The following is a 24,923-nucleotide window of genomic DNA, read 5'->3' on the forward strand; positions in this document are numbered from 1 at the left end:
CGCTAAGTGGTTTTGGTGTTTGATGACAATGCGTTTGCGGACTAATCGTATGCATTGAGCATTTCAGATATTCATTCATTGGCACGAGATGATTTATTCCCCTCGGAGCTCAAAGTGGAGACGGTGTAGTTCTCCTTTGTTTCGGTTTTGGTGGACTTGAGTCGTAGGAGATACCGTACTATCAAGAGGGGGTCCATATCGAAAAGGCTAGGGCGGAATCAACACATACACATCTCTTTTGCACCCCCAGGTCCTTTCCTCATCCTTGGAGGATCCTCCGGTATCGTGGAAGTGGCATAGGAGATGTGCCAGCGGTAGTACCGCGGCCCTAAGCGGAAGTACCGCCGAGAGCAACAGGCGCTAGTACCGCTGTAGCAGCGGTAGTACCGCCCAGAGCATCAAGCGGCAGTACCGCACCGGTTCCACGCTAGTACCGCCTCGACTCGAGACATGCATTTCTTGTGTCGGGTTCAGCGGCAGTAGCAGTGGTAGTAGGAGCGGTAGTACCGCTCATAAGCGGTAGTACCGCACCTACCACCACTACTAGTGCCGCTCAAAGGCCCGCTCCTCTGTCCCTTCCCCCTTGTCGTGTGTAGGTGTTGTTCGCGGTCCCAGCGGTAGTACCGTTGGGCCAAGCAGCAGTACCGCTACGGCTAGCGGTAGTACTGCTCCCTTGAGCGATAGTACCGCTCGCTACGGGCTGAATAAGGGGATAACGGTTGGATTGTTCCCCCACTATAAAAGGGGGTCTTCTTCCCCAAGAAGACTTACCTCTCCTCCCCCAAACTCCATTGTTGCTCCAAAGCTCATTTTCGCCCGATCTCTCTCCCTAGCCAATCAAACTTGTTGATTTCCTAGGGATTGGTTGAGAAGGCCCCGATCTACACTTCCACCAAGAGAAATTTGATTCCCCCCACTAATCCCTTGCGGATCTTGTTACTCTTGGGTGTTTAAGCACCCTAGACGGTTGAGGTCACCTTGGAGCCACATTCCATTATGGTGAAGCTCTGTGGTTCGTTGGGAGCCTTCAGTTCGGTTGTGGAAAGATCCCAACCTTGTTTGTAAAGGTCCGATTGCCGCCTTCAAGGGCACCACTAGTGGAATCACGGCATCTAGCATTGTGTGAGGGCGTGAGGAGAATACGGTGGCCCTAGTGGCTTCTTGGGAAGCATTATGCCTCCACACCGCTCCAACGGAGACATACTTCCCCTCAAAGGGAAGGAACTTCGGTAACACATCCTCGTCTCCATCGGCTCCACTTGTGGTTATCTCTTACCTTTACTTTGCACAAGCTATTGTTGTGTTGTATCATTTGCTTGCACTTGTTGTTGTTGTTGTTGTTGTTAGCTTCATATAGGTTGCTCACCTAGTTGCACATCTAGACAACCTTCGTTGCTAACCCTAAGTTGTTAGAAAAGCTAAAAATTGGTAGTTGCATATTCACCCCCCCCCCCACTCTAGTCAACCATATAGGTCATTTCACTTGGGCACACCAAAGGTGTAGATACTTGGTCCAATATTGCTTGCTCAAGACATGAATCTGAGAGCAACTTTGTGAAATGATGTTCATCCAAGTACCTACAATTGTTAGATACAATACAAGGGAGCAATGTATCCAATATATGAAAATATCATCATAAGAGAAATATCATGGATTAGTCATAATAGCTCATGCCCCTGCATGCATCCAAGTGAGTGTTTAGTTTATGTTGGAAGCATCAATGACATTCGACCCACTTCTCAAGTGACAAAATATCTTCTCGTCAAGAGGTTTGGTGAATATATTCGCCAATTGTTTGTCGATACGAACATGCTTAAGGTCAATGTCACCTTTAGCAACATGATCTCGAATGAAATGGTGACGAACCTCGATATGCTTAGTTCGAGAATGTTGCACGAGATTGTGTGCAATCTTAATAGCACTTTCATTGTCACATAGTAATGGCACATGTTTCACATGTATCCCATAGTCTTTAAGAGTTTGTGTCATCCATAGCAATTATGCACAACATGATCCGACTGCGATGTATTCTGCTTCGGCGGTGGATAGAGATACCGAATTTTGTTTCTTGGAAGACCAAGATACAAGAGATCTACCAAGAAATTGACATGTACCTGAAGTGGATTTTCTATCAACCTTGTCTCTGGCATAGTCCGAGTCGGAATAGCCAACAAGTTTGAATGAAGATCCTTTAGGTTACTAAATGCCAAAGTTTGGTGTATGTACCAAGTATCTCACAATTCTTTTTACGTCCTTAAATTGGCACTCTTTTGGTGTCACTTGATATCGTGCACACATGCACACACTTAGCATAATATCGGGATGGGAGGCACATAGGTATAGCAAAGAACCAACCATGGATCGGTAAACCTTTTGATCAACGGGTTTGCCATTCTTTATCAAGTCAAGATGTTCGGAAGTTGGCATGGGGGTTTTCATACCATTGATTTCTTGCATGTTGAACTTTTTGAATAAGTCCTTCGTATACTTTGTTTGTGAGACAAACATACCATGCCTAGTTTGCTTGATTTGCAAACCGAGGAAGAATTTGAGTTCACACATCATAGACATCTCAACTTTTCTGACATCGACCTTCCAAACTTTTCACTAAAGAAAGGGTTAGTAGAACCAAAGATAATATCATCAAATAATTCACCATTTACTCTATTAGTAAACGAGGTTGAATCAATTTTACGAATCTCAAAGCCTTTTTCAAGAAGAAACTTTGTTAAGCATTTATACCGAGCTCTTGGGGCTTGTTTGAGACCATAGAGAGCTTTATGAAGTTTGTTAACATGGTTTGGTTTCTTAGGATTTTCAAAGCCGAGAGGTTATTTAACATAAACTTCCTCCTCAATTTCACCATTTAGAAAAGCACTTTTAATGTCCATTTGATAGAGGGTGATATCATGGTGATTGGCATAAGCAAGTAAAATGAGAATGGACTCAAGTCTAGCAACGGGGGCATAGGTCTCACCATAGTCCATACCTTCGACTTGAGTGTAGCCTTGAGAAACGAGATGAGCCTTGTTGCGTATGACTTGTCCATCCTCATCTTGCTTGTTCCGAAACACACATTTGGTTCCGATGACATTTTGTTCATCCTTGGGCTTCTCAACCAATGTCCATACTTGATTCCTCTTGAAGTTTTGTAGTTCTTCGTGCATAGCATTCACCCAATCGGGGTCTTTAAGGGCTTCATCAACCTTCATAGGCTCAATACTAGAGATGAATGAGTAATGCTCACAAAAGTTAGCTAAACGAGATTTAGAGCAAGTGATTCTCCCACATTTGATGTCGCCAAGAATTTGTTCGATGGGATGATGATTGTCAATTCTTGCTCTAACTCGAGGTAGCTTTTGCTTGGGTTGTGATGAAGCATCTTCATCATCTTCTTCTTCTTCATTGTTGTTAGTGTCGTTGTTCGCTTGAGGAGGTGGAGAAGGAGGTCGAGGTGGATCATCTTGTTGTACTTCCTCATTTCCTTCGTCTTGTCGTGTTCCACTTGTGGATGCCTTTATGTCAACTTGTGGTTCACCTTGATGTGAAGTTGAGGCTTCCACTTGAATAGACGAAGTGCTCCCCTTCATCTCCATTGGACGGATCTTGCCAACAAACAAGTCTTGAATTGCTTCCGAGGGATCTTTGTCTCCTACATTAATTGGCAATTGCTCGACTTGCGAGCCATTAGATTCATCAAACTTCACGTCAACCATCCCTTCAACTTTGCGAGTGAAGTTGTTGTAGACACGGTAGGTGTGAGAGTTCGATCCATAACCGAGTAGGAAACCGGTGAGATTTAGGAGCAAATTTTGAACGACGATGCTTGTCAAGAATGTAACACTTTGAGCCAAATACTTGAAAGTATCCAACTTGAAACTTGTTATCGGTGAGTAGCTTGTATGTCGTTTTACCGAGGATGTTGAATCAGAAGTTCATAACTACTTAGTAAATGCTCATGCCTTCCCAGTATGTGTAGTTGCCAAACTTCCTGAAAAACAGCTCGCTGAAAATTAAACAATCCCAAGATCAATATGCCAAACATTTAATGATTTTGTACAAGTATACTCCCAACAATTAATGATTTTCTACAAGTACATTGAGCATGTGGAATTTGCACCAAGTGATCAAGTCTTCCAAGTCTACGTGCCAAACTTTCTAGGTACGGTAGAACAAACACTGTCCAGTTTGGAAAAAGCCAACGCCAAACTTGGAACCATTCAACAATTCGTCCCTATAAATGGCACCCACAACACCTCTTCACCGCCAAGCAAATCACGTACTAAGACAAAGCATTGGCAAAAGCTTTACCATCTCGTGCATCGCCGTGACTAACAATGGCTTGTAAGCTCAAATGGTTGTTAGTAGTAATCTTGACATGCATAGATTGTTAGCCGCATGCATACAGGAGCGTGGATCACGGTCAGTTAGCCGGGCCATATTCAGTTGGTTGGCTGGCTTGATGTGTTCAGGTTGTTAGCTAGCTTTGTGCATGAAATTGTGAGTGGACTCGGTCATTAGAGGATAACCACCATGATGGAGTAGTGGCCGGTGTGTTGGCCGGATCGTGCATGCATGGATGCATGCAAGTTAGTTGGATTAGTAGGAGTTAGAGAGTTGTGAGATGCAACTAGAGGGAGGAAGACGACGCGGCGCTGCGAGGAGGCGGCGCCAAAAATTGGTATTCAGAGCCACAAGGTTCGAGGGGCGGCCGTGGCGCGCGGTGGCGTCCGCGGCGAGTACGGTGTGCGCGGCCGACATGGAGGCATCGGCTGCGACGCGCGGCGAGCGCGTGGCGACGGCAACGCGCGGCGAGTCCATGGCTGTGCGGTGTGATGTTGTGCGCGCGAAGGGCACGGCAGTCGTGGAGACGAGGAGGTCGCGAAGGACCTGCGTGGTGGCGCAGAGGTCGCGACGGCTCGGCGCGACAACCGTGGAGGCGCGTGGCACGGAGACGCGGCGTGGCGGCGCACGGGACTGCGGGCTGCTGCAGCGCCAGCGAGTGGCGGCTTGTGCCGGAGACGCAGCGGAGGCGTACATGGCGACGACGAGGAGCCAGGGCCCCTGTCGGCAGGCCGTGCGGCGAGGCCACGGCTTAGGGGGTGAGTGTTGGCCAGAATAAGCCGCGGCGCCAGTGTCGGACACGTTGGGCGCGTGTATAGGCGCGTGCCGGGCGTGTCAGGCGCGGCGGGACCGCGGTGTAGGCGTGTGTGGTCGGGCTCGTCGGGCGCGACGGATTCGCGCGGGACGTGCGGGACGCACGGGTGCAGTCGGGCTCGTCGGGCGCGTCGGGTACGTGCGGGACGCACTGGTGCGGTCGGGCTCGTCGGGTACGCCGGGTGCGCGCGGAACGCGCGGGGCGTAGAGGGACGTCAGGCGTGTGTTGCCGGCGGAGGAGGAGCTCGGCGTATGTCGCCGGAGACGTGATGGGGCACGATGGGACCGGCGTCAGTGCGTCAGGTCAGGTCCGTGGCGGTGAGACCGGCGTCGTTGCGCCAGGTCGAGTCCGCGGGTTGGGTCACGGTCGTGGCGACGACGACGACGGGAGCTGCGACAACTCCGGCGAAGGCAAGTCAAGATTAGAAGGGAAAATGTTAGTAGTAATCTTGATATGCATAGATTGTTAGCCGCATGCATACAGGAGCGTGGATCACGGTCAGTTAGCCGGGCCATATTCAATTGGTTGGCTGACTTGATGTGTTCAGGTTGTTGGCTAGCTTTGTGCATGAAATTGTGAGTGGACTCGGTCATTAGAGGATAACCACCACGATGGAGTAGTGGCCGGTGTGTTGGCCGGATCGTGCGTGCATGGATGCATGCAAGTTAGTTGGATTAGTAGGAGTTAGCAGCCGAGTGTGGCGGCTGGCCAGTGCGTGTGTGAGTCTTTTGTACTGGTATTTAAAGTGATCAGGTGAATGAGAAAGAGCGGCCGTGTGGGCTGAGAAAACAATGTAGTGCTTGTGGGTGCCAAGGGAGAGTCTCGGCAAAGCCTGTGTGTTCTTTTTTGGTGTATATGCGTGCGTGTGTGTAAAGTTCATTACCATGTGTGTGTTTGTGAGAGAAGAGAAGAGAGAAACCTCAGCAGAGTTGTGAGATCTAACTAGAGGGAGGAAGACGACGCGGCGCCAAAAATGGTCTCCTCTCCTCCCCATTCTCCTACTCGCCGGCATGGTTGGCATCTCCCAAGCCGGCAACATCGCCGTCTACTGGGGCCAGAACGGTAACGAGGGCACGCTCGTCGACGCCTGCAACTCCGGCCTCTACGCATACGTCATGGTCTCCTTCCTCAGCACCTTCGGCAATGGCCAGACCCCCGCACTCAACCTCGCCGGACACTGCGATCCGCTCTCCGGCAACTGCAACGTCTTCAGCTCCGACATCACGACGTGCCAGTCCAACGGCGTTAAGGTGCTCCTCTCTCTCGGCGGCGGCGCCGGCAGCTACGGCCTCTCCTCCACCGAGGACGCGCAGAGCGTCGCCACCTACCTGTGGGACAACTTCCTCGGCGGCAGCGCGTCGTCCCGCCCGCTCGGCGACGCCGCCCTGGACGGCATCGACTTCGACATCGAGACGGGCAACTCGGCGCACTACGACGAGCTGGCCACGTTCCTGTCCCAGTACAGCGCGCAGGGCAGGAAGGTGTACCTGACGGCGGCGCCGCAGTGCCCGTACCCGGACGCGTCACTGGCGCCGGCGCTGCAGACGGGGCTGTTCGACAACGTGTGGGTGCAGTTCTACAACAACCCGCCGTGCCAGTACGCGAGCGGGGACGCGAGCAACCTGCAGAGCGCGTGGAACACGTGGACGAGCAGCGTGAAGGTGTCCGGGGGCTTCTACCTCGGCGTGCCGGCCTCGACGGCCGCGGCCGGGAGCGGGTACGTGCCGCCTGGCGACCTCACGTCGGCGGTGCTCCCCGGCGTGAAGAGCGCCAGCAACTACGGTGGGATCATGGTGTGGGACCGCTACAACGACGTGCAGAACAGCTACAGCAGCCAGGTGAAGGATAGCGTCTGAGTCTTCGCGCGCGCGCGCGGGAAGTGCGATCATACCACTACACAATAAATCACATATAGGAGTATATAATACTTCTACATATTACATGCCCATGGAGTGGCTAAGTTGATTTGGGACTGGATAATAAGAGCGGGCGAGCTGGGGTCGTAGTAGAAATGATATGGATGCGGTGTACACTTGCAACACATGCCCTGAGATAAATAAAGTAATCCCAAAATCTAAAAAGTGGCCGCGCACTTTTTCATCGTCCCGAGCGGCCGCGCTAAGCGACAAGAAGCACACCGCGCTAGAAAATTCCCCTTCGCTGTCTTCCATCTCCCTCGCCTGGCTCTGCTACTCTCCACAGGCCCCCAACGCCGACCACGCCGCCGCCAAGGCCGCCTTCCACCACCTCCGCGGCTCCCACCCGGAGCCCCGTGTGCTGCGCCTCGCCTCATCACCCGCGACGCCAACTACCCCCCTCCTCCCCCGCGAGCTCCGCGCCATGGCCGTTGTCCTCCTCCGCAAGATCCTCTCTCCACGGCTTCCTCTGACTCGTCCACCTCCGAGCTCCGCGTCATGGCCGCTGTCCTCCTCCGCAAGCTCCTCTCCCCTGACGACCTCTTCCAACTCTGGCCCCTCCTCTCCCCCGACGGCCAGGCCGCACTCAAGTCAAACCTCGTCAACGCATCCGGCAGTGCCGCAGCAACCTTGACGGAGCTCGCTGCTGCTGCTCACTCTTATCTCCACCGGGCTGGAGTGTAGGAGGTTGCCGCCACCGGGCTGGATCCATCTCTTGTTTTTTATTGAATCAAAACACACATCCAGATTCATCCCTGGCTTGCTTGCAGGAGAACGTAAGTTGTTTTTTCTACTACCGCTCAAGTTGCACAGGCACTTGTATCAGTACGCATTTCTGATACAGCTTAATCTTATCTCTGTAGCACACTCGCTAGAAGGCCGTTGATTTGGATGAAATTGGGTGTCCTACATTCTGCTACTTTTGTGCTATGCTTGTTGCCTGTGTATGCTTCAGGTATAGAAAAATCCTATCCACTTTCATGAAGATACAAAGACTAGATGACGTTTTTGTTTAAGCCTTGTTTAGGTTGATCTATTTTTGCTATTCATATTTTTTGTTGGCATCTACAGCAGTTGTAGTTGCACACATAATAGTTCTTAGTTGGATATGACCATCAAGCATTTACACAACACAACGATACTAAATTGGCTAGATGAAATCTAGCTCTCACATTGATTACTTCAATTTAGCTAGACACGGGTCATTGTAAGCTCGACCAACTACTATTTGTAAACTAGAAGCATGCATACTCTCATCCGCATATGTACAGTACTTTCGGCATCTTGCTCAAGGAGCTATGGTGATTAGGATTAGTGGTGGGTTTGTACAGCGATTAGGGTTTGAGTTGGATTTTCACGGCTGGTTGTTCTAATTTCGCAACTATTGGTATGGTTCAGGATCCTATCTTGATCCTTCTATTTTTGCCTAGACTACAACTGTCTTTTTAAACATGATACTCTCTCTAGAGCTTCATTACATTATGTACCTCTTTTTTCTTGTAAATGCATTCGTGTGGTTTCTCTGTTTTCTCGTAAGTTCCATGCATATAAGTAACTAGTTGGCTAGTTTGTTGTAATAGTTGCACAGGAACGCAAACGTAGTTGGATGACGCATATACATATCTCAGTTGGCTAGCCAACTTATGAAGTTGCACACTAAGGGCTAACCAGTTGCACAATCGATGGTATTTAGATGGATGCACTGTGTAAACTATGTTCAAGCAGTGTGTGTGGTTTTTTTGGTTGCACACTCATGTGTGCCCTGTTGGCAAGGGTACACGTTCGTATAGGAGTACAGATCCTAGCTGCCTTAGCCGCACTTATACAGCTGCACAGGGAAAGGCTACCTAGTTGCACGGTTGACGGCTAGGTAGGTTTGGCTCCAGTGCCTAAATCAAGTTCACACGGTCTGTATACTGATTTTTTTTGGTTGCACGCTCATTTGTGCCCAGTTGGCCATACAGTGCATCAAGTTGCACATAATTTTTTGCTTGGTATGTGTGCTTTGGAAAATCATCATAAGTTGCTTACCCCGTGGCATTTTTATATCAATTTTTTTGCTATTTTTTTTCTTTTATACATTTGGTTGCTTTGACTAATTTGTTCGTTTGCATTTTTCACAGACCAAAAATGGTCGTAGAAGGAGATGCGGCTCCTGGTGAAGGAGAGGTATCCTCAACCTTTATAGATGCATCCTGAACTTTTATAGTTGCACAACAATCAATTAAGAATTGGTATCCTCAACTTTTCAAATAGTTGCACAATAGTATCATACGAGTTGGCATCCTCAACTTCCATAGTTGCACCAGAACCATTTCAGAGTTGGCAGTCTCAACCTTTTAAATAGTCCCACAACAATATCATATGAGTTGGCATCCTCAACTATTTTAGTTGCACAAGAACCAATCAGGAGTTGGCAGTCTCAAGTATTTTAGTTGCACAAGAACCAATCAGGACATTTTTTTCATTTTTCATTTTTCAGTTGCACAACCTCTCATGTCAGTTGGCTGCATCTAGATGGTAGTTGCATGCTCCAGAAATTATAGTTGGGGGGGACATTTTTTTATATGATATCTAACTGGTACACTCTACACTACATAGTTGGCTAGTAAACATTGCACAGGAATGCAAGCATAGTTGGATTTAGACACAAAGGATGAACATTAGTCTATTTTTAAAATTTCATTTTTCAGTTGCACACGCTCATAAGTTAGTTGGCTACATTTGTAGAATAGTTGCACGCTCTAGATCATTTAGTTGGCAGGCCATTTTTTTGCCATGATATCTAAACGGGACACTGTGTCTGCATCACACAGTTACGACAGGTTTTTTCCGGTGTGGTTTTCTCCGCCAAGTGTTCGTCCAGTTTTTTAGTAGATCACGTGGTGTTTTCTAGTGGACTTTTATGTGCATGTCTCGCCTCCTTATGCTTTCTCCAGCTCACATGTGTGTCCTTGGGTTTCTTGCAGTGAATATGGTGAAGTGAAAATGGTTGTAGAAGGGAGATAATGGTGGCAACGGAGGAGAGGTAAATTTTGCGTTTTTTTCTTCATGATATGTGTGTTTAGGTTTTCATTATAGTTTTCAAAAAAGGCGTTTTCATATAGATTTGGTGTGGGCAGGCATTGCGTGAGAGAACCACCACATAGGAGTCTGCGCAACCGTGGTCTTCTTTCCCCATCTTTGGCGAACTTTCTCGCTCAACCCCTACCTCAATCCTTAATTATCCATGTCATGGAGCACATCGACCACTAGGCAGTTGTTCATCGACTGCTAGACAGTTGGTCGGGATATAAAAACTTGGATATCTCACTCGCGGTGGTACTTAGAGTAGTGAAAATTCCACATCCGACTATTAGGCAATTGGCAGGTGTAGCAGACGAAGTTGCACATCATCTGCTAGATAGGCGGCCGGGACAGCTGATGAAGTTGTACAACAACTGCTAAACAGTTGGCCAGGACAGCAGACGAAGTTGCACATTGCACAGCCAGAGGCTATTGAGGTGGTGAAAACTGCACATCCACGGAGTTGGGGGAATGTTGTACATTGACCTACTAGAACATTGGTTGCGGCAGCAGATGAAGTTGCATATCGTCTGGTAGTCAGTTGGCGCAGATAGCGCATGAAGTTGCACATCTCACTAACATGGATAATTAGGGAGGTGAAAAATGCACATCCATGGGGTAGGGAAAAAGTTGCACATCGACTACTAGGCAGTTGGCCGGGCAGCAGCCGAAGTTGCACATCAACTACTAGGCAGTTGGCCGGGCAGTAGTCGAAGTTGCACATTGTCTGCTAGGCAGGTGGAACGGGCATCGGATGAAGTTGCACATCATTTGTTAGTCAGTTGGCACGAACAACAGATGTTATTGCACATAATTTGTTAGCCAATTGGCGCCGACAGCAAATGAAGTTGCACATCTCAGGGGTAATTAGGGTGGTGAAAAATGCATGTCCATGTGGTAGAGATAAGGTGCAGATCTACTGCTAGATAGTTGTCCGAGCGGTAAATGAAGTTGCATATCATCTGCTAGACAGGTGGACGGGGCAGCAGGTGAAGTTGCTCATCACATGAAGTTGATTCATCTAACACTAGAATTACACCATGCAGTACTATAGTTTGGTTGTGGTAGCACCAAATTTAGTTTTAAAAAAAGTTGCATCCCATAGTATAAAAGTTGCACCATGTAGTACCAACAGTTGGCTGTGAAAAAAGTTCATCGAAACCTATATAAATTAGGTCTAGTTTTAAAGATCTCATTGCGAGGATTACAACGGTGAAAACGGATTTTAATTTCAATATGTGGTTTGAAAGTTATAGCTTTTTGAATTTTTTGAAATGCAATTAATTGGCTTTTTGCTTTACTAATGCAGATAGGAAGAAGTGGCGCCAGCGTGAAGGAGGAAATAGAAGACGTGTCGATGGCCGATGCTTTTTTAGTTTTGTCTCATGTGGGGACCAGGTTTCTTATTTAGGACATGGGGCATAAATATTCCTAATATGGCTGGCTGGCGAGGATCGCTAGCGAGCGCACGGCTGCTCGCTAGACGTATCCTAAAGTAATTTGGCATCCATCCGGGTTAATTTTACACTATTACTACATTCGAAAATAAAGGATTTCAATACAAATCTGAGGTCAGTATTTTAGGGCTAAAAATTCTGACGCTCTCAGGTACGTCAAATCCAGATCAAACGTATGGCAATTAATCGCTGTAGCATGATAAATTTTCTGTTGATTTTTTACGTTACATGGCCATTTTCACTGTAGAACATGGCAAATCCTATGCACAAAGCATGGTAATTTTATCTGTTTTTGCATGGCAAATCTGGCCGTTATTTTTAGCGCTTAAAATCTGACTTCAGATTTTTAACATTTCCGAAAATAAAAGTAGTACACTATTACTAATAGCCTACTTGGTAACCTTTGGGAAGAGGAACGGGCGTTTGTGCCAGGGAGTTCATCAACGGAGTAGTTGTGGGAAATAGAATTTACTCCCATTCCCTTATTTGATATGCGATGGGAATTAGTTCGCGATAAAGGCCTGCCCACAAATTAACAGTGTCCCCATGGGAAGAAATTGATGATTGGCACTCTCAGCTCCCATTCCCTTCCTTCTTAAACTCCCGATCCCTCTTAACAATCAGTGGGCTTTTATTCTCCTTACTAAGGGTTTTTCTTCGAGGGGGGTTACGGGTATGTGTTCCTATCATTACACCAAAAATTTTTGCCTTGCATCTGGTTTTGCGAGTGACACCAAAGTTAGCATTACAATAACAAAATAAATAGGCACTCTATCTTATTTTTGCCAAATAGCGGACTAAGTAACAAGCACAGAAAACGTGCACCAAAATTTTGTCAGCCATATTGTGCGCACTAATCAGCGAGATGCAAAGTTAGGGTAAAAAAACATCAACCAATATTTTGACCCAAATGGTAAGTGCCACACGTGTGGCATGAAGCAATTCGGCCCTGACATTTTTTCAACTAAAGTTGTCATCCAAAAAGAAAAGAAAAATAAAAAAACTGAAACTTGCCATCCGAAAAAAAAATTGTCATGTTTAACAATTAAAGTTGTCATCCTCGCGTCACTGAACTTGCCATAAAAAATATTCGGAGTTGCCATGTATTCGTGCCACACATGTGACACTTTTCAGGGGGTCCTATTTTGATGACTAATCAGAATTTTCACATCAACTAATAAGAAAGTTTGACCGACTGAAATATTCGGTCACCAGTCTCACGACGACTAAGCGTTAACTCTGCATGATGGACGTGCCCCAACAGTATTCGGTCGCGGGTCGAGATTTCAAGAACTGGGAGCACCAGAGCACTAACTGCAATCTCCTCCAGTCCTTTTGACGGTTTCGCTGGCTCTACGTAGGGCTGTGGTGTTGTGCTTTGCTGCGGACCGGGCATGTCTGCCTTTGCTGCTCATCTGCAGCGTTCCCTTTTGTGTTGGCGGTGTCGATGGGCGACGGTGCCTCAAGCCAAAAATACACTATTTGTTGCTTTAATAATCATGTCATGTCAGGCTTAATTTTCATCTCGCGGGCATGCCTATGCCTACCTCTCGGGCAACATCATCCTCCACGCTGAACTAGTTAACAAAGGCAAAATTGATAACGGCCTCTCAGTCTTGTGCCAGTTCTGGAATTAAAGGCAAACACATTTTGCAACAAAGTTCCTGTCGAACAAGTCCTTGTAATGTATTAATGCATAAATTGTTTTACAAAATAAAGAACCCTACAGCACTCCCAAGCTACAGCTAAAAACAGACAGAGGAAATGATTGGTCTGAATCATTTTACACGCAAGAGTAGTAAACAGCAAGAGAGAATAGAAAGAGAGAATAGAATCACAACACTCGCTCTCAAACAACAAATCTACGTAGTACACATGCTATCAAGCTCATGGCTCAAGGACAGTAATGCCGGCATGGCATCATAACCGGACCTTCGTGTTTGCCCCAATCACAGCAAATACCTCCGTTACTGGTCGTGCAAATGGGCATTCCTCATCAAACCTTCCTAACCTGAATATTGTGGGTGGACTGCGACCTCCAGATGGGTTGTCTGCCACTCTGAACGAGTGCAACCTCCTCACCTTCCTTCACCATACCATGCTTCTGTGAAATGTAGCATATCATGTTAGACGACATATTCTCATGTTATAATAAAAGAAATGGTATCAAAACGTATATGGAAATGGAATAGTGTGAACATGCATGTTGCGACGAAAATCATGTAACTTCTCCAGCTAATTTCCCCGCCCTTCTAATTAAGCACACAGATCAAGGTCACATGCGCTTGCTTGTTTAGTTTTACTATTTCTTAAAGCAGCTTCGGGACGATTCTAGATTTAATATGCTGCTGAGTACCCCGTATTTCCCTATTTCCTATATGCATTTATGTCCGTTTGATTTGAAATCAGACGGTGGAGAGAGAAAAAAGATGAATGTTATGCACCCGGCTTTCAGTATAGATCAAAGTTGGGAACGTAATTGCCCATCCCAAAATAAGTGTCTCAACTTTGTTCTAACTTTAGTACAAAGTTGTGCTAAGCTTGAGACATTTATTTTGGGACGGAGGGAGTATATGTTTGGGAGCAACGAATGCAGTTAGTAGCTGCAGTTTGCGGGCCAAACTATGTGAACACGCTAAATTTTTGCACATTCCATAACTGAAGAATTTAGTGGACAGTGCGATATCACATGTATTAGCCCCAGAAACTCGCCAAAAGAAGAATGCATCATCATCATTTGTGACCACAATCGAGTGAGTTGTTCGTCACTGTAATAGGCCCATTTTGTCTTCCATAAGGTCAATATCTTGGTTGTTATTGTCTTAAAAGCCCATTTTTATTTCCAATAGTCTGTGTTAATTGTTATGGTTCTACACCTATTTTTGGCAGAAAGTAGTTCCAATTCCACGATCATATATTTAGCATCAACTTGTTTATAGTGCACCGATTTAGTTAGCGTTTGGTAGATCATGCCTCAGGAATGTGTTCTACAACTTTTTGCGGGGCATTTCAGGTTTACGAATATCATGAGCACCCGATGAGTAGAAACATCTGATACATCCTCTGTACCCACGCTCCAAAAAGCCTTCCAAGTTTCTAAGGCAATATAGCCTAACTAATTTCAACACTTAGTGCAGGCTCTTTTAGGGTATTTTAACGGTTTCATCATGTACTGCAACCACAATCGTAGATACGTAAGCTAATGCCAGCAAAAAAAAAATACTAGAAGGGATGGGGTATATCAGTGATTACCAGCAAGTAAGATAAAGCATCAGCAAATGTCTTCTCAGCACAATCAGAAAATTCCATGTGAACTGGACATACACCTTGGTACAAAGCCAGTCGTTGTCTAACTATCTCCCTATAAGCAGTAACCAACATCAATAACACTAAGAAATACTTTAAAAAGAAAATATGAACAAAGGGGGCAACAATATTATGCTTCCAGAAATAATAGATCTAATCTTCAGATCAGTTCTCCCACAACAGTAGGATAAAAAGCATATACCACCACAACATTATCTAAATTCAGTTTCATTAGTGATAAACTCTTCTCCTAGGATATACTAGTTTCAATAATCAAATAACTTGCATGAGGCAAACAGTTCCTAGGAATGACTTCATGCACATGTTAGGGATACGGTGTTCACCAAGTAGAAAAGCAGAGCTGGTTTTCAGCCCACGTATGTTGGTGAATAAGCAGCTAAGCGCATCATTTGCTATTGCTTGTCAAGGTTATCATTATGACTGGATGACAAGGCAAGAAAATGTATTGGTAATTAATGTATTGCACATGATTAACATTGAATATCTTAGCAGCATCGGTGATTTTGTTTCTTAACATGTTAACATAGGAGTTTCATTTTATTGATGACATAACATTGGAGCAAAAGCAGAGAAATCTTACTGATCTGTGAAGGCAAATATGGTGCCAGATGGCCGGTAATGGCTAAGTAGGATAGACATAAATCCCGTCCTTGTGAAAACCACAATTGATGTACCAAGTGTATTGGACATCATTGTTGAATGGTAGGCAAACATTTCGCTCATGTGGTTCTACAGGGAAGAAAGTAAATAGGAAAGATAGAAACTGGGTTAAAGTGAAGAAAAAGACATGCAGTGTCAGTTGGGATATTGCAGTTCAGACCTTGAACACCTGACCAAGGTTAGACGGTGTTTCCCCGCCAATAATAGTTGCTTCAGTTCTTAGTGCAACAGTATGCATGACCTTGACAGCTTTCAAGGGAAATCTGTCCGGCATCAAGTGGTAAAGCTTAGTCATGTATCCATCTTAAATGCACGTCATAAATAGCAAGCATCTTTTAAACAAACCAAAAGGGCAACAAAAAGAGTGCAACTAAACATCAACATGCCCACTCCTTTATTCATGATCTATTACAACAAAATCAAGCAATCCATGATCCATGTGGCAGTTCAGTAAGTCTAACACAACAAAAACGTTCGAATGAGCTAACTTAGATGGAAACCAAAACAACATGATACCACAAATTCAGAGCAGACATATTGAAAGTAGAGTTAGATATCATAGTTTACTCAGGATAAATAATAGGACAAGAGCAAAATCACCAACAATTACAAATAACAGCTTATAGCTGATGAACACACATTAGTAGTCCTAACAATTTCTGGAACATTTAAAGAATACAATCACAAAAATAACATCCTATAGTACTGCAGAAATATTACTTAGTAATAAAATCAGCTGGCTTTTGTTAGTTAATTTATTAACAATAGACTGTGGGTGCACATATAGTTTGCTGGAAATATATAAACAATATTTTGTTATGCATAAGAAAACGAAAACACATACTTTCCATGTGCAGTTTCCCCAGAAAGCATAACTGCATCAGCACCTTCCCGAACAGCTATAGCAATGTCTGAAACTTCTGCACGGGTTGGAGTTGGATGAACGATCATGCTTTCCAGCATATTAGTGGCGACAATGACAGCTTTTCCCATGCTTCTGCACATTCTAATAATTTCTTCCTGCATCGGGACATGAAATTCTAAGCATGTCATGTATATCCCATATCGAATCAACTAACGGAAGCACAGAAAGTTCAGTGCCAGGTTTCAAATTGGATAGCTACCTAGATGTATATACAAACAAGTGCAAAGCGGCCCTCAGTTAATAATTATTTCCTTCCAAGCGTAAATTGTGTAGTTGATATTGTACAGAGCACAACCAGGTTTGTAGCTTTTCGCTTAAACAAATAACTAAGCAGGGAAGTGGGCATTTAGTGCAATGGACTTGTGGACAGTGTGCAATAAACTAGATCATACCTGCAGCAATGGTACCTCCTCGATAGGAAGTTCAGCCCCCAAATCACCCCTGGCAACCATAGCCTACAGAACTCGACAATTTATACATCAGTACTTCAAAACTAAAATCAACAATGACACACTCTGTAGAAAAAGATTAAATAGAGAAGAAGCCCTTTTCATGATGCCCATACAACTTAAGATCTTTCATGGTTAAGATATACTCCCTCCGTTCCATATTACTTGTCGCTGATTTAGTACAATTTTGTACTAAATCAGCGACAAGTAATATGGAACAGAGGGAGTATTTTATAGTGCATCTTGCTAAACTCAAGAAACAATGAATATCAACCTCTTACCCCATCAGATGCTGTAATGATTGAATGTAAGTTTGGAATAGAATCTGCACTTTCAATTTTCACAATTACGTGTATATCCGCATTCGAGCCTGAGTCAAAATAAAAAGGAAACATGGTCAAGACACACTCAAAACGACGCCCACGCTGTTTATAAAGTCCGGAATAATTATTACTTCTGAGATAATCCTTCAATTCATGCACAACTTGAGCATCTTTGACGAAAGAAACAGCATAGTAGTCAACCTGATTTTCCACTCCAAACTTAATATCATCCCAGTCCTTATCTGAAAGTTTGGAAAGTGTGCATGAGACAAGAGCATATTTATTATTCAATGAAACATATGATGACTATTACCGGTGATTGATGGCAAGGTTGCACTCTTGCCACGGACATTCAGGTGACGCCTGGATTTTAATTCACCTCCATCAATAACTTCACATTTTACAGAATCTTCGGTTTTTGATTTGACCAGAAATGACATCATTCCTCCTAAATAACCAATAGAATGATCATTAAACACAACATAAATCACTTTAATGTCAAAGTTACGTAATCAAAAAATATAATCATCCTTACAAGCATAAAAAATACAGAGAACAAAGGTAGAAGGATGTTAGATGGGTATCTGATGTTCTAATTCAATTGTTAATCAGTTGTGCACACTAAGCAAGACCACCTGAAAACAAAAGTGCTGGTAAACTCCATCTCAGAAAGCTGACTTAAGTACAAAAACAGATGCAGGTGTTAATGCTCTCAAAACTACAGGGCAATGTTGGAAACACTGTGTCTCCGCATGCATAAACGATTGATGCATCATGACTCCATGCTAGTAGGCAGTAGTTAGCCACACAATGTGTTCCAGGAAAGCAATAAAATTAAGTGTCAGCAGAGAAAACATAGAATATCATTACGCTGGACAAAACCAGAAGATTTTAAACAACATGTGACAGCTTAGCTTAGCCATGTTAACAAAGACCAGCTCTTCATGAGCCTATCCAATTCACTATATACAGTTATGTGCCGCAATACAAATTTATTCAATCGCTAGCTAAAAGTAAGTGTTAGACTATTTCAGATAAACTGATTTGCTGCATCCGCACATTCTGTAAACAATCATGTGTCACCAACAAAGATCAAATAATCAAATACCAGAACAGGAAAAGAATGTGCACATACCATCCACAAGGAGCATGTCACCGGCTTCTACATCATTAACAAAGTCATCATAGTTAACACTAACACATGTCTCAGTCCCAACCCCTCTCTTAATTGTGAAGGTGAATTCCTGGCCAGTTTCCAAGAATATAGGCTGGGGCAAATCTCCACTCCTAACTTCTGGGCCCTGAAGATGTAAAATCTAGCTTCAATCATAGAAATCAAGGTACAATATGATGAAAGAAGCGCAGCATCAAAAGGTTTAACTACAGTATTTATTAACAGAGCAAATCATGCGCTAGCATGGGCATGACAGACTTATAATTAAGACTGGCACAAATAGAGCATCTTCTGAGGACGAGATTGCTCATCCATCAGAGTGTATGTATAAGCTCTGAAAAAAGGAATACAAACCTTGGTGTCAACCATAAGCGCAATCACGTTGTCCTTCGTTTGAGCATTATACTCCTTCACCAAGTCAATAACTTTCTGGTGTGATGCATGGTCTCCATGTGACATATTAAGCCGAGCCACATTCATGCCAGCCTCGGCAAGGTTCCAGATCATCTCTCTCGTGTTAGTTGAGGGACCAATTGTGCACACAATCTTTGTCTTGCGCCTAACATTTGGTTTAGACCACACACCATTGGCTGCTGTTGCTAGTTGCTGGACAGCCTTAAGATGCTGGAAATTTTCTTCTTCCTGTCAAGAAGAAGTATTATTGACAGTAAGTTTCAATTCATAAGGTTGCTTCCAAAATAGAAATACACCTTACTATTATGAATAACTGCAGCACGCGAGCCAGAAAACATGTCATGTTAAATAACTTCCTATCATAGAGAAAATTAGAAAACAACAATATATATGTCACGTTCATCATAAGCGTTCATAGCTTACTGTATAAGTGGCTTAGAGAAGACTCAAAATTGTGATTTAACAGAAGTGATCAGAAGGTAGCACATCCATATTTAAAATAGTTCATCCATTTTGAGCTATTCTCAGTAAGATTAAGGGGTTCCGTCCTTTTCAGTGGCAGGAAATAAGCTAAGCAATACAGATTCTGCTGAGAATTATTCCCGCAAACGATTTTTAAAAGGGGCTGTTACAAAGTATACCAATTATTTATACTTTTCGGGTGCATTCCTTAACTATATTCAATGGTTCCAATGTCAATTATGCAAACAGTAACATAATTAATAGCTATCCTCTTAGTTCAAACTTTGAGCCGGATAATTAATAGCTATCCTCTCAGTTAAAACTTAAGCCACATAATTAATAGCTATCCTCTCAGTTAAAACTTAAGCCAGATGAAAAATAGCCTGTTACTCAGAAATATATGCTTTACAACAGTCAAAACGACGGACAGAATTTGGTGTACCAGACAAGCAGCTCTTATGGATGCATATATAAACATAAAAGAGCACAAACAGACGCCAAAATTCAAGCAACAACGCATGGAGGAGAATTTTGAGAAAATGACATCACCAACAGTTCAGGGCTCTAAATTCCACCGTCACGCGCACGAAAATGATGCCCCCGGACGTGACAAATCCGATTTCACCGTCACGGAAAGCCAATTTCATGCCCCCAAAGTAACCGGAGACCACAAAAAACCGCCGTTCCCGAGCTAGCGAGCAGCTGAGGTAGCAGTCAGGTACGAGGAAGCGCTACCTTGACGACCGCGTCGTCGTCGGCCGACACCGGCATCACCTCGGCATCGGCGCTAATCACCGAGGCGACCGGGTGCTCACGTCGACCCCTGGAGGCCACGCTCCCGCTCCACCTTTCCCTCGCGTCGCGCGGGCCGAAGGGCAGCCTCGCCACGGGCCGGAGCGAGTCGGCCCCAGATGCGCCGCCGAGCGGCCTGGCCGCTCCCGCCGCGCCCGCTGCCGCCACCACCTGCGCCATCTGGATTCAGAGTTGGAGATGAGGTAGTGAGGCGTGCGAGTCGTGTGCCTGTGCCGTGAGCAGTGCAGATGGCAGACGGGTTTGGGTTTAAGCTGATGCGCCTCTGCTTCGTTTGTATCGAAAGGGGAACGATGTGGGCGTGGGCCTATGGTGTGGCCGCGGGTGAGCTGGCTTTGCATTTCGCGTCGCCACGCTACATACGCCGTTCGCTAACCCCGCCCAGCCGCGCTCACTCGCGCCTTGCCTTGGAGCCTCCGTTGTGGCTTGTCTAGTTGGCCGGGATAGAACCTCGGCAAATGCACGCGAGTTCGTCGCATCCAGTATGGCGTGACTTTGCAAGTATTGAACCGGCATCTTCAATAGATCCTAGTAGAACTTAATCCCTCGGTTCGTAAATATAATTAAGATGTTCTTGATCTTTTTCTAAACTGAATGTATATAGACTTCTCATTTCAGTCCCTATGTAGTTTATATTATAAAATAATATCCAAAACATCTTGTATTTGTGAACGGAAGGAGTACTTGTCATGTCGATTATTCTCTCTCAAAAAAACGTGTCACGCTGATGAGGTACTGGGATATATAGCCAAGTGAAAGACAGACCACAATACATAAGAGCATCTCGAGTCGTTCGGCTCCTCATGGACTTGAAATATCACCGCTTGGGGGCCAACCGGCGGTAGTTTTGGCGTGGGGGCTCTGGTTCCTAGCCGGCCCCTCAATTTCGCCTCCCAGCCGCTGATTTCGGTTCAATTTTGGTGCAAATTAGGCCCAAATTCAGGGTGCTTCGCCACAAATTCAATATAAACTAATTTTATCACATAGTTCATCACAAAAATCAATACAAATCAAATAGTTCAACGAAGCAAACTCATAATTCAAACATGAATTAAAACTCATAGTTCATCACACGTCGAACTAGGTGTTGCCCTTGAGCCTCCATAGGTGCTCCATCAGATCGTGGAGTTCTTGATGCATCTGTGGGTCTCGGATGTTCTGACGCATATTGAGGAAGGCAACCTATGATGCCGGTAGCTGTTGATCAACTTGGGCAAGAGGACCCTGCCTGTAATATGGTTCAGTGTCGAACACTGGCTCTTTCTGCTTGCTTTTAATGATCATGTTGTGCAAGATGACGCAGCAAGTCATGACTTTCAACATTTGATCTTTCGACAAGGTCAGAGCGAGGTACCGGACAACAGCAAATCGAGATTGGAGCACACCAAATGCTCACTCGACATCCTTCCTGCAAGCCTCCTGACACTTGGCAAAGTAGGAGTTCTTGCCTCCTGATAACTCACAAGTATAGGGGATCGCAACAGTTTTCGAGGGGAGAGTATTCAACCCAAATTTATTGATTCGACAAAAGGGGAGCCAAAGAATAATCTCAAGTATTAGCAGCTGAGTTGTCAATTCGACCACACATAAAAGACTTAATATCTGCAGCAAAGTATTTAGTAGCAAAGTACTCCCTCTGTTCCTAAATATAAGTCTTTGTAGAGATTCCACTATGAACTACATACGGATGTATATAGATGCATTTTAAGTATGAATTCATTCATTTTGCTCCGTATGTAGTTCATCTAGTGGAATCTCTACAAAGACTTACATTTCGGAACGAAGGGAGTAGTATGGAAGTAACGGTAAAAGCGGCAAAAGTAACAGTAGCAGTTTTGTAGCAATCGTAACAGTGGCAACAGAAAAGTAACGAAGCAAAGATCAATATGTGAAAAGCTCGTAGGCAATGGATCAATGATGGATAATTATGTCGGATGGCATTCATCATGCAACAGTTATAACATAGGGTGACACAGAACTAGCTCCAATTCATCAATATAATGTAGGCATTTATTCCGAATATAGTCATACGTGCTTATGGAAAAGAACTTGCATGACATCTTTTGTCCTATCCTCCCGTGGCAGCGGGGTCCTAGTGGAAACTAAGGGATATTAAGACCTACTTTTAATAAAGAACCGGACCAAAGCATTAGCACTTAGTGAATATATGAACTCCTCAAACTACGGTCATCACCGGGAAGTGTCCCGACTATTGTCACTCCGGGGTTGCTAGATCATAACACGTAGTAGGTGACTATAACTTGCAAGATAGGATCAAGAACACAAATATATTCATGAAAACATAATAGGTTCAGATCTGAAATCATGGCACTCGGACCCAAGTGACAAGCATTAGGCATAGCAAAGTCATAGCAACATCAATCTTAGAACATAGTGGATACAGGGGATCAAACCCTAACAAAACTAACTCGATTACATGGTAAATCTCATCCAACCCATCACCGTCCAGCAAGCCTACGATGGGATTACTCACGCACGTCGGTGAACATCATGAAATTGGTGATGGAAGATAGTTGATGATGACAATGGCGACGATTTCCCCTCTCCGGAGCCCAAAACGAACTCCAGATCTGCCCTCCCGAGGAAGAACAGGAGGTGGCAGCTGCTTCATATCGTAAAACGTGATGAATCCTTCTCTCTAATTTTTTTCTCCTCGAACGTGAATATATGGAGTTGGAGTTGAGGTCGGTGAAGCTTCGTGGGGCCCACAATACCAGAGGGCGCGCCCCAGGAGGGTGGGCACGCCCTCCACCCTTGTGGGCAGGGTGTGGGTCCCTCTCTGGTTGATTCGTTCGCCAATATTTTTTATTTATTCCAAAAATAATCTCCGTGAAGTTTCAGGTCATTCCGGGAACTTCTATTTCTGCACAAAAATAGCACCATGGCAAGTCTGCTGAAAACAACGTCAGTCCGGGTTAGTTCCATTCAAATCATGCAAATCAGAGTCCAAAATAAGGGCAAAAGAGTTTGGAAAAGTAGATACGATGGGGACGTATCAACTCCTCCAAGCTTAACCCATTGCTTATCCTCAAGCAATTCAGTTGACAAACTGAAAGTGATAAAGAAAAACTTTTACAAACTCTGTTTGATCTTGTTGTTGCAAATATGTAAAGCCAGCATTCAAGTTTTCAGCAAAGATTACGAACTAACAATATTCACAATAACATTTAGGTCTCACATTTACTCATATCAATGGCATAATCAACTAGCGAGCAATAATAATAAATCTCGGATGACAACACTTTTTCAAAACAATCATGATATGATATAACAAGATGTAGCCCTTTCTGAGACCGTAAAACATAAATGCAGAGCACCCCTGAAGATCAAGGACTAACTAGACATTGTAATTCATGGAAAAAGAGATCCAGTCACGGTCAGACTCAATATCAATTAATAGCAAAGCATACAAATGGCAGTGGTGCTCTCTAACTGGTGCTTTTTATAAGAGGATGATGACTCGGCAATAAAAGTAAATAGATAGGTCTTTCGCAGAGGGAAGCAGGGATTTGCAGAGGTGGCAGAGCTCGAGTTTTTGAAATAGAGATAAATAATATTTTGAGCGGTATGCTTTCATTGTCAACATAACAACCAAGAGATCTCGGTATCTTCCATACTAGATACATTATAGGCGGTTCCCAAATAGAATGGTAAAGTTTATACTCCCCCACCACCAACAAGCACATTCTACGGCTGGTCCGAAACAACGGGTACCATTCAACTAACAACAGTCCTAGGGGAGTTTTGTTTGCAATTAAATTTTGATTTCATTTGAGCATGGGACTGGGCATCCCGGTTACCAGCCATTTTCTCGTGAATGATGAGCGGAGTTTGCTCATCGTGAGAATAACCCACCTAGCATGGAAGATATTGACAAACCTAGTTGCTATATGAGCTATTCGAGCATACAAAACAGATTATCATTTAAAGGTTTAGAGTTTGGCACATGCAAATTTACTTGGAACGGCAGGTAAATACCGCATATAGGTAGGGATGGTGGACTCATATGGAACAACTTTGGGTTTATGGAAGTGGATGCACAAGCAATATTTCCGCTTAGTACAAGTGAAGGCTAGAAAAAGACTGGGAAGCGACAAACTAGAGAGCGACAACAGTCATAACACATGCATTGAAATTAACCAACATTGAATGCAAGCATGAGTAGGATATAAATCACCATGAACATAAATATCGTGGAGGCTATGTTGATTTTGCTTCAACTACATGTGTGAACATGTGCCAAGTCAAGCCACTTGAATCATTCAAATGAGGATACCATCCTATCATACTACATCACAACCATTTTAAAAGCATGTTGGCACGGAAGGTAAACCATTATAAACTCCTAACTAATTAAGCATGGCATGAGTAACTATAATCTCTAATTTTCATTGCAAACATGTTTCATTTATAATAGGCTGAATCAGGAACGATGAACTAATCATATTTACAAAAACAAGATAGGTCGAGTTCATACCAGCTTTTCCTCATCTCAATCATTTCACCATATATCGTCATTATTGCCTTCACTTGCATGACCGAACAGTGTGGATAATAATAATAGTGCACGTGCATTGGACTAAGCTGGAATCTGCAAACATTTATTCAAAGGAGAACACAAGGTGATATGGGCTCTTTGTTAGATCAACAATAATGCATATGAGAGCCACTCAACATTTTCATCGTGGTCTTCTGATAAGTCCATTTTGCATCATGTTTTCTTACTGTTATTTATGATGTTTTTATCCATAATAATGCTT

The 24,923-nt window shown here is 44.3% G+C and overlaps 2 protein-coding genes and 1 non-coding gene across 3 annotated transcripts; 2 read left to right on the plus strand and 1 right to left on the minus strand.

Moving 5' to 3' along the window:
- Nucleotides 1-5,946: 5,946 nt before the first annotated feature.
- Nucleotides 5,947-7,186, plus strand: LOC141020499 (acidic endochitinase-like). Its single transcript, XM_073510494.1, has one exon. It carries the CDS (start codon nt 6,170-6,172, stop codon nt 7,013-7,015), a length of 846 nt encoding a protein of 281 aa, XP_073366595.1. The 5' UTR covers nt 5,947-6,169; the 3' UTR covers nt 7,016-7,186.
- Nucleotides 7,187-7,283: 97 nt separating this feature from the next.
- Nucleotides 7,284-11,706, plus strand: LOC109786564 (uncharacterized). The gene is made up of 5 exons (XR_012205001.1): nt 7,284-7,851; nt 7,939-8,030; nt 9,199-9,244; nt 10,045-10,103; nt 11,451-11,706. It is a non-coding gene; the product is annotated as an uncharacterized protein (transcript).
- A 1,553-nt stretch (nt 11,707-13,259) lies between these two features.
- LOC109786565 (plastidial pyruvate kinase 2) lies at nt 13,260-20,473 on the minus strand. Its single transcript, XM_020345137.4, has 12 exons — nt 20,068-20,473; nt 18,811-19,098; nt 18,418-18,583; nt 17,596-17,730; nt 17,414-17,524; nt 17,241-17,329; nt 16,903-16,965; nt 16,430-16,605; nt 15,746-15,848; nt 15,506-15,654; nt 14,851-14,959; nt 13,260-13,702 (listed from the first exon to the last, which is right to left on the minus strand). The coding sequence occupies exons 1-12, from the start codon at nt 20,302-20,304 to the stop codon at nt 13,595-13,597; spliced, it is 1,734 nt and encodes a 577-aa protein (XP_020200726.1). The 5' UTR covers nt 20,305-20,473; the 3' UTR covers nt 13,260-13,594.
- Nucleotides 20,474-24,923: the final 4,450 nt, after the last annotated feature.

Source organism: Aegilops tauschii, chromosome 3 (assembly GCF_002575655.3).
Source record: "Aegilops tauschii subsp. strangulata cultivar AL8/78 chromosome 3, Aet v6.0, whole genome shotgun sequence".
NCBI classification, from domain to species: domain Eukaryota; kingdom Viridiplantae; phylum Streptophyta; class Magnoliopsida; order Poales; family Poaceae; genus Aegilops; species Aegilops tauschii.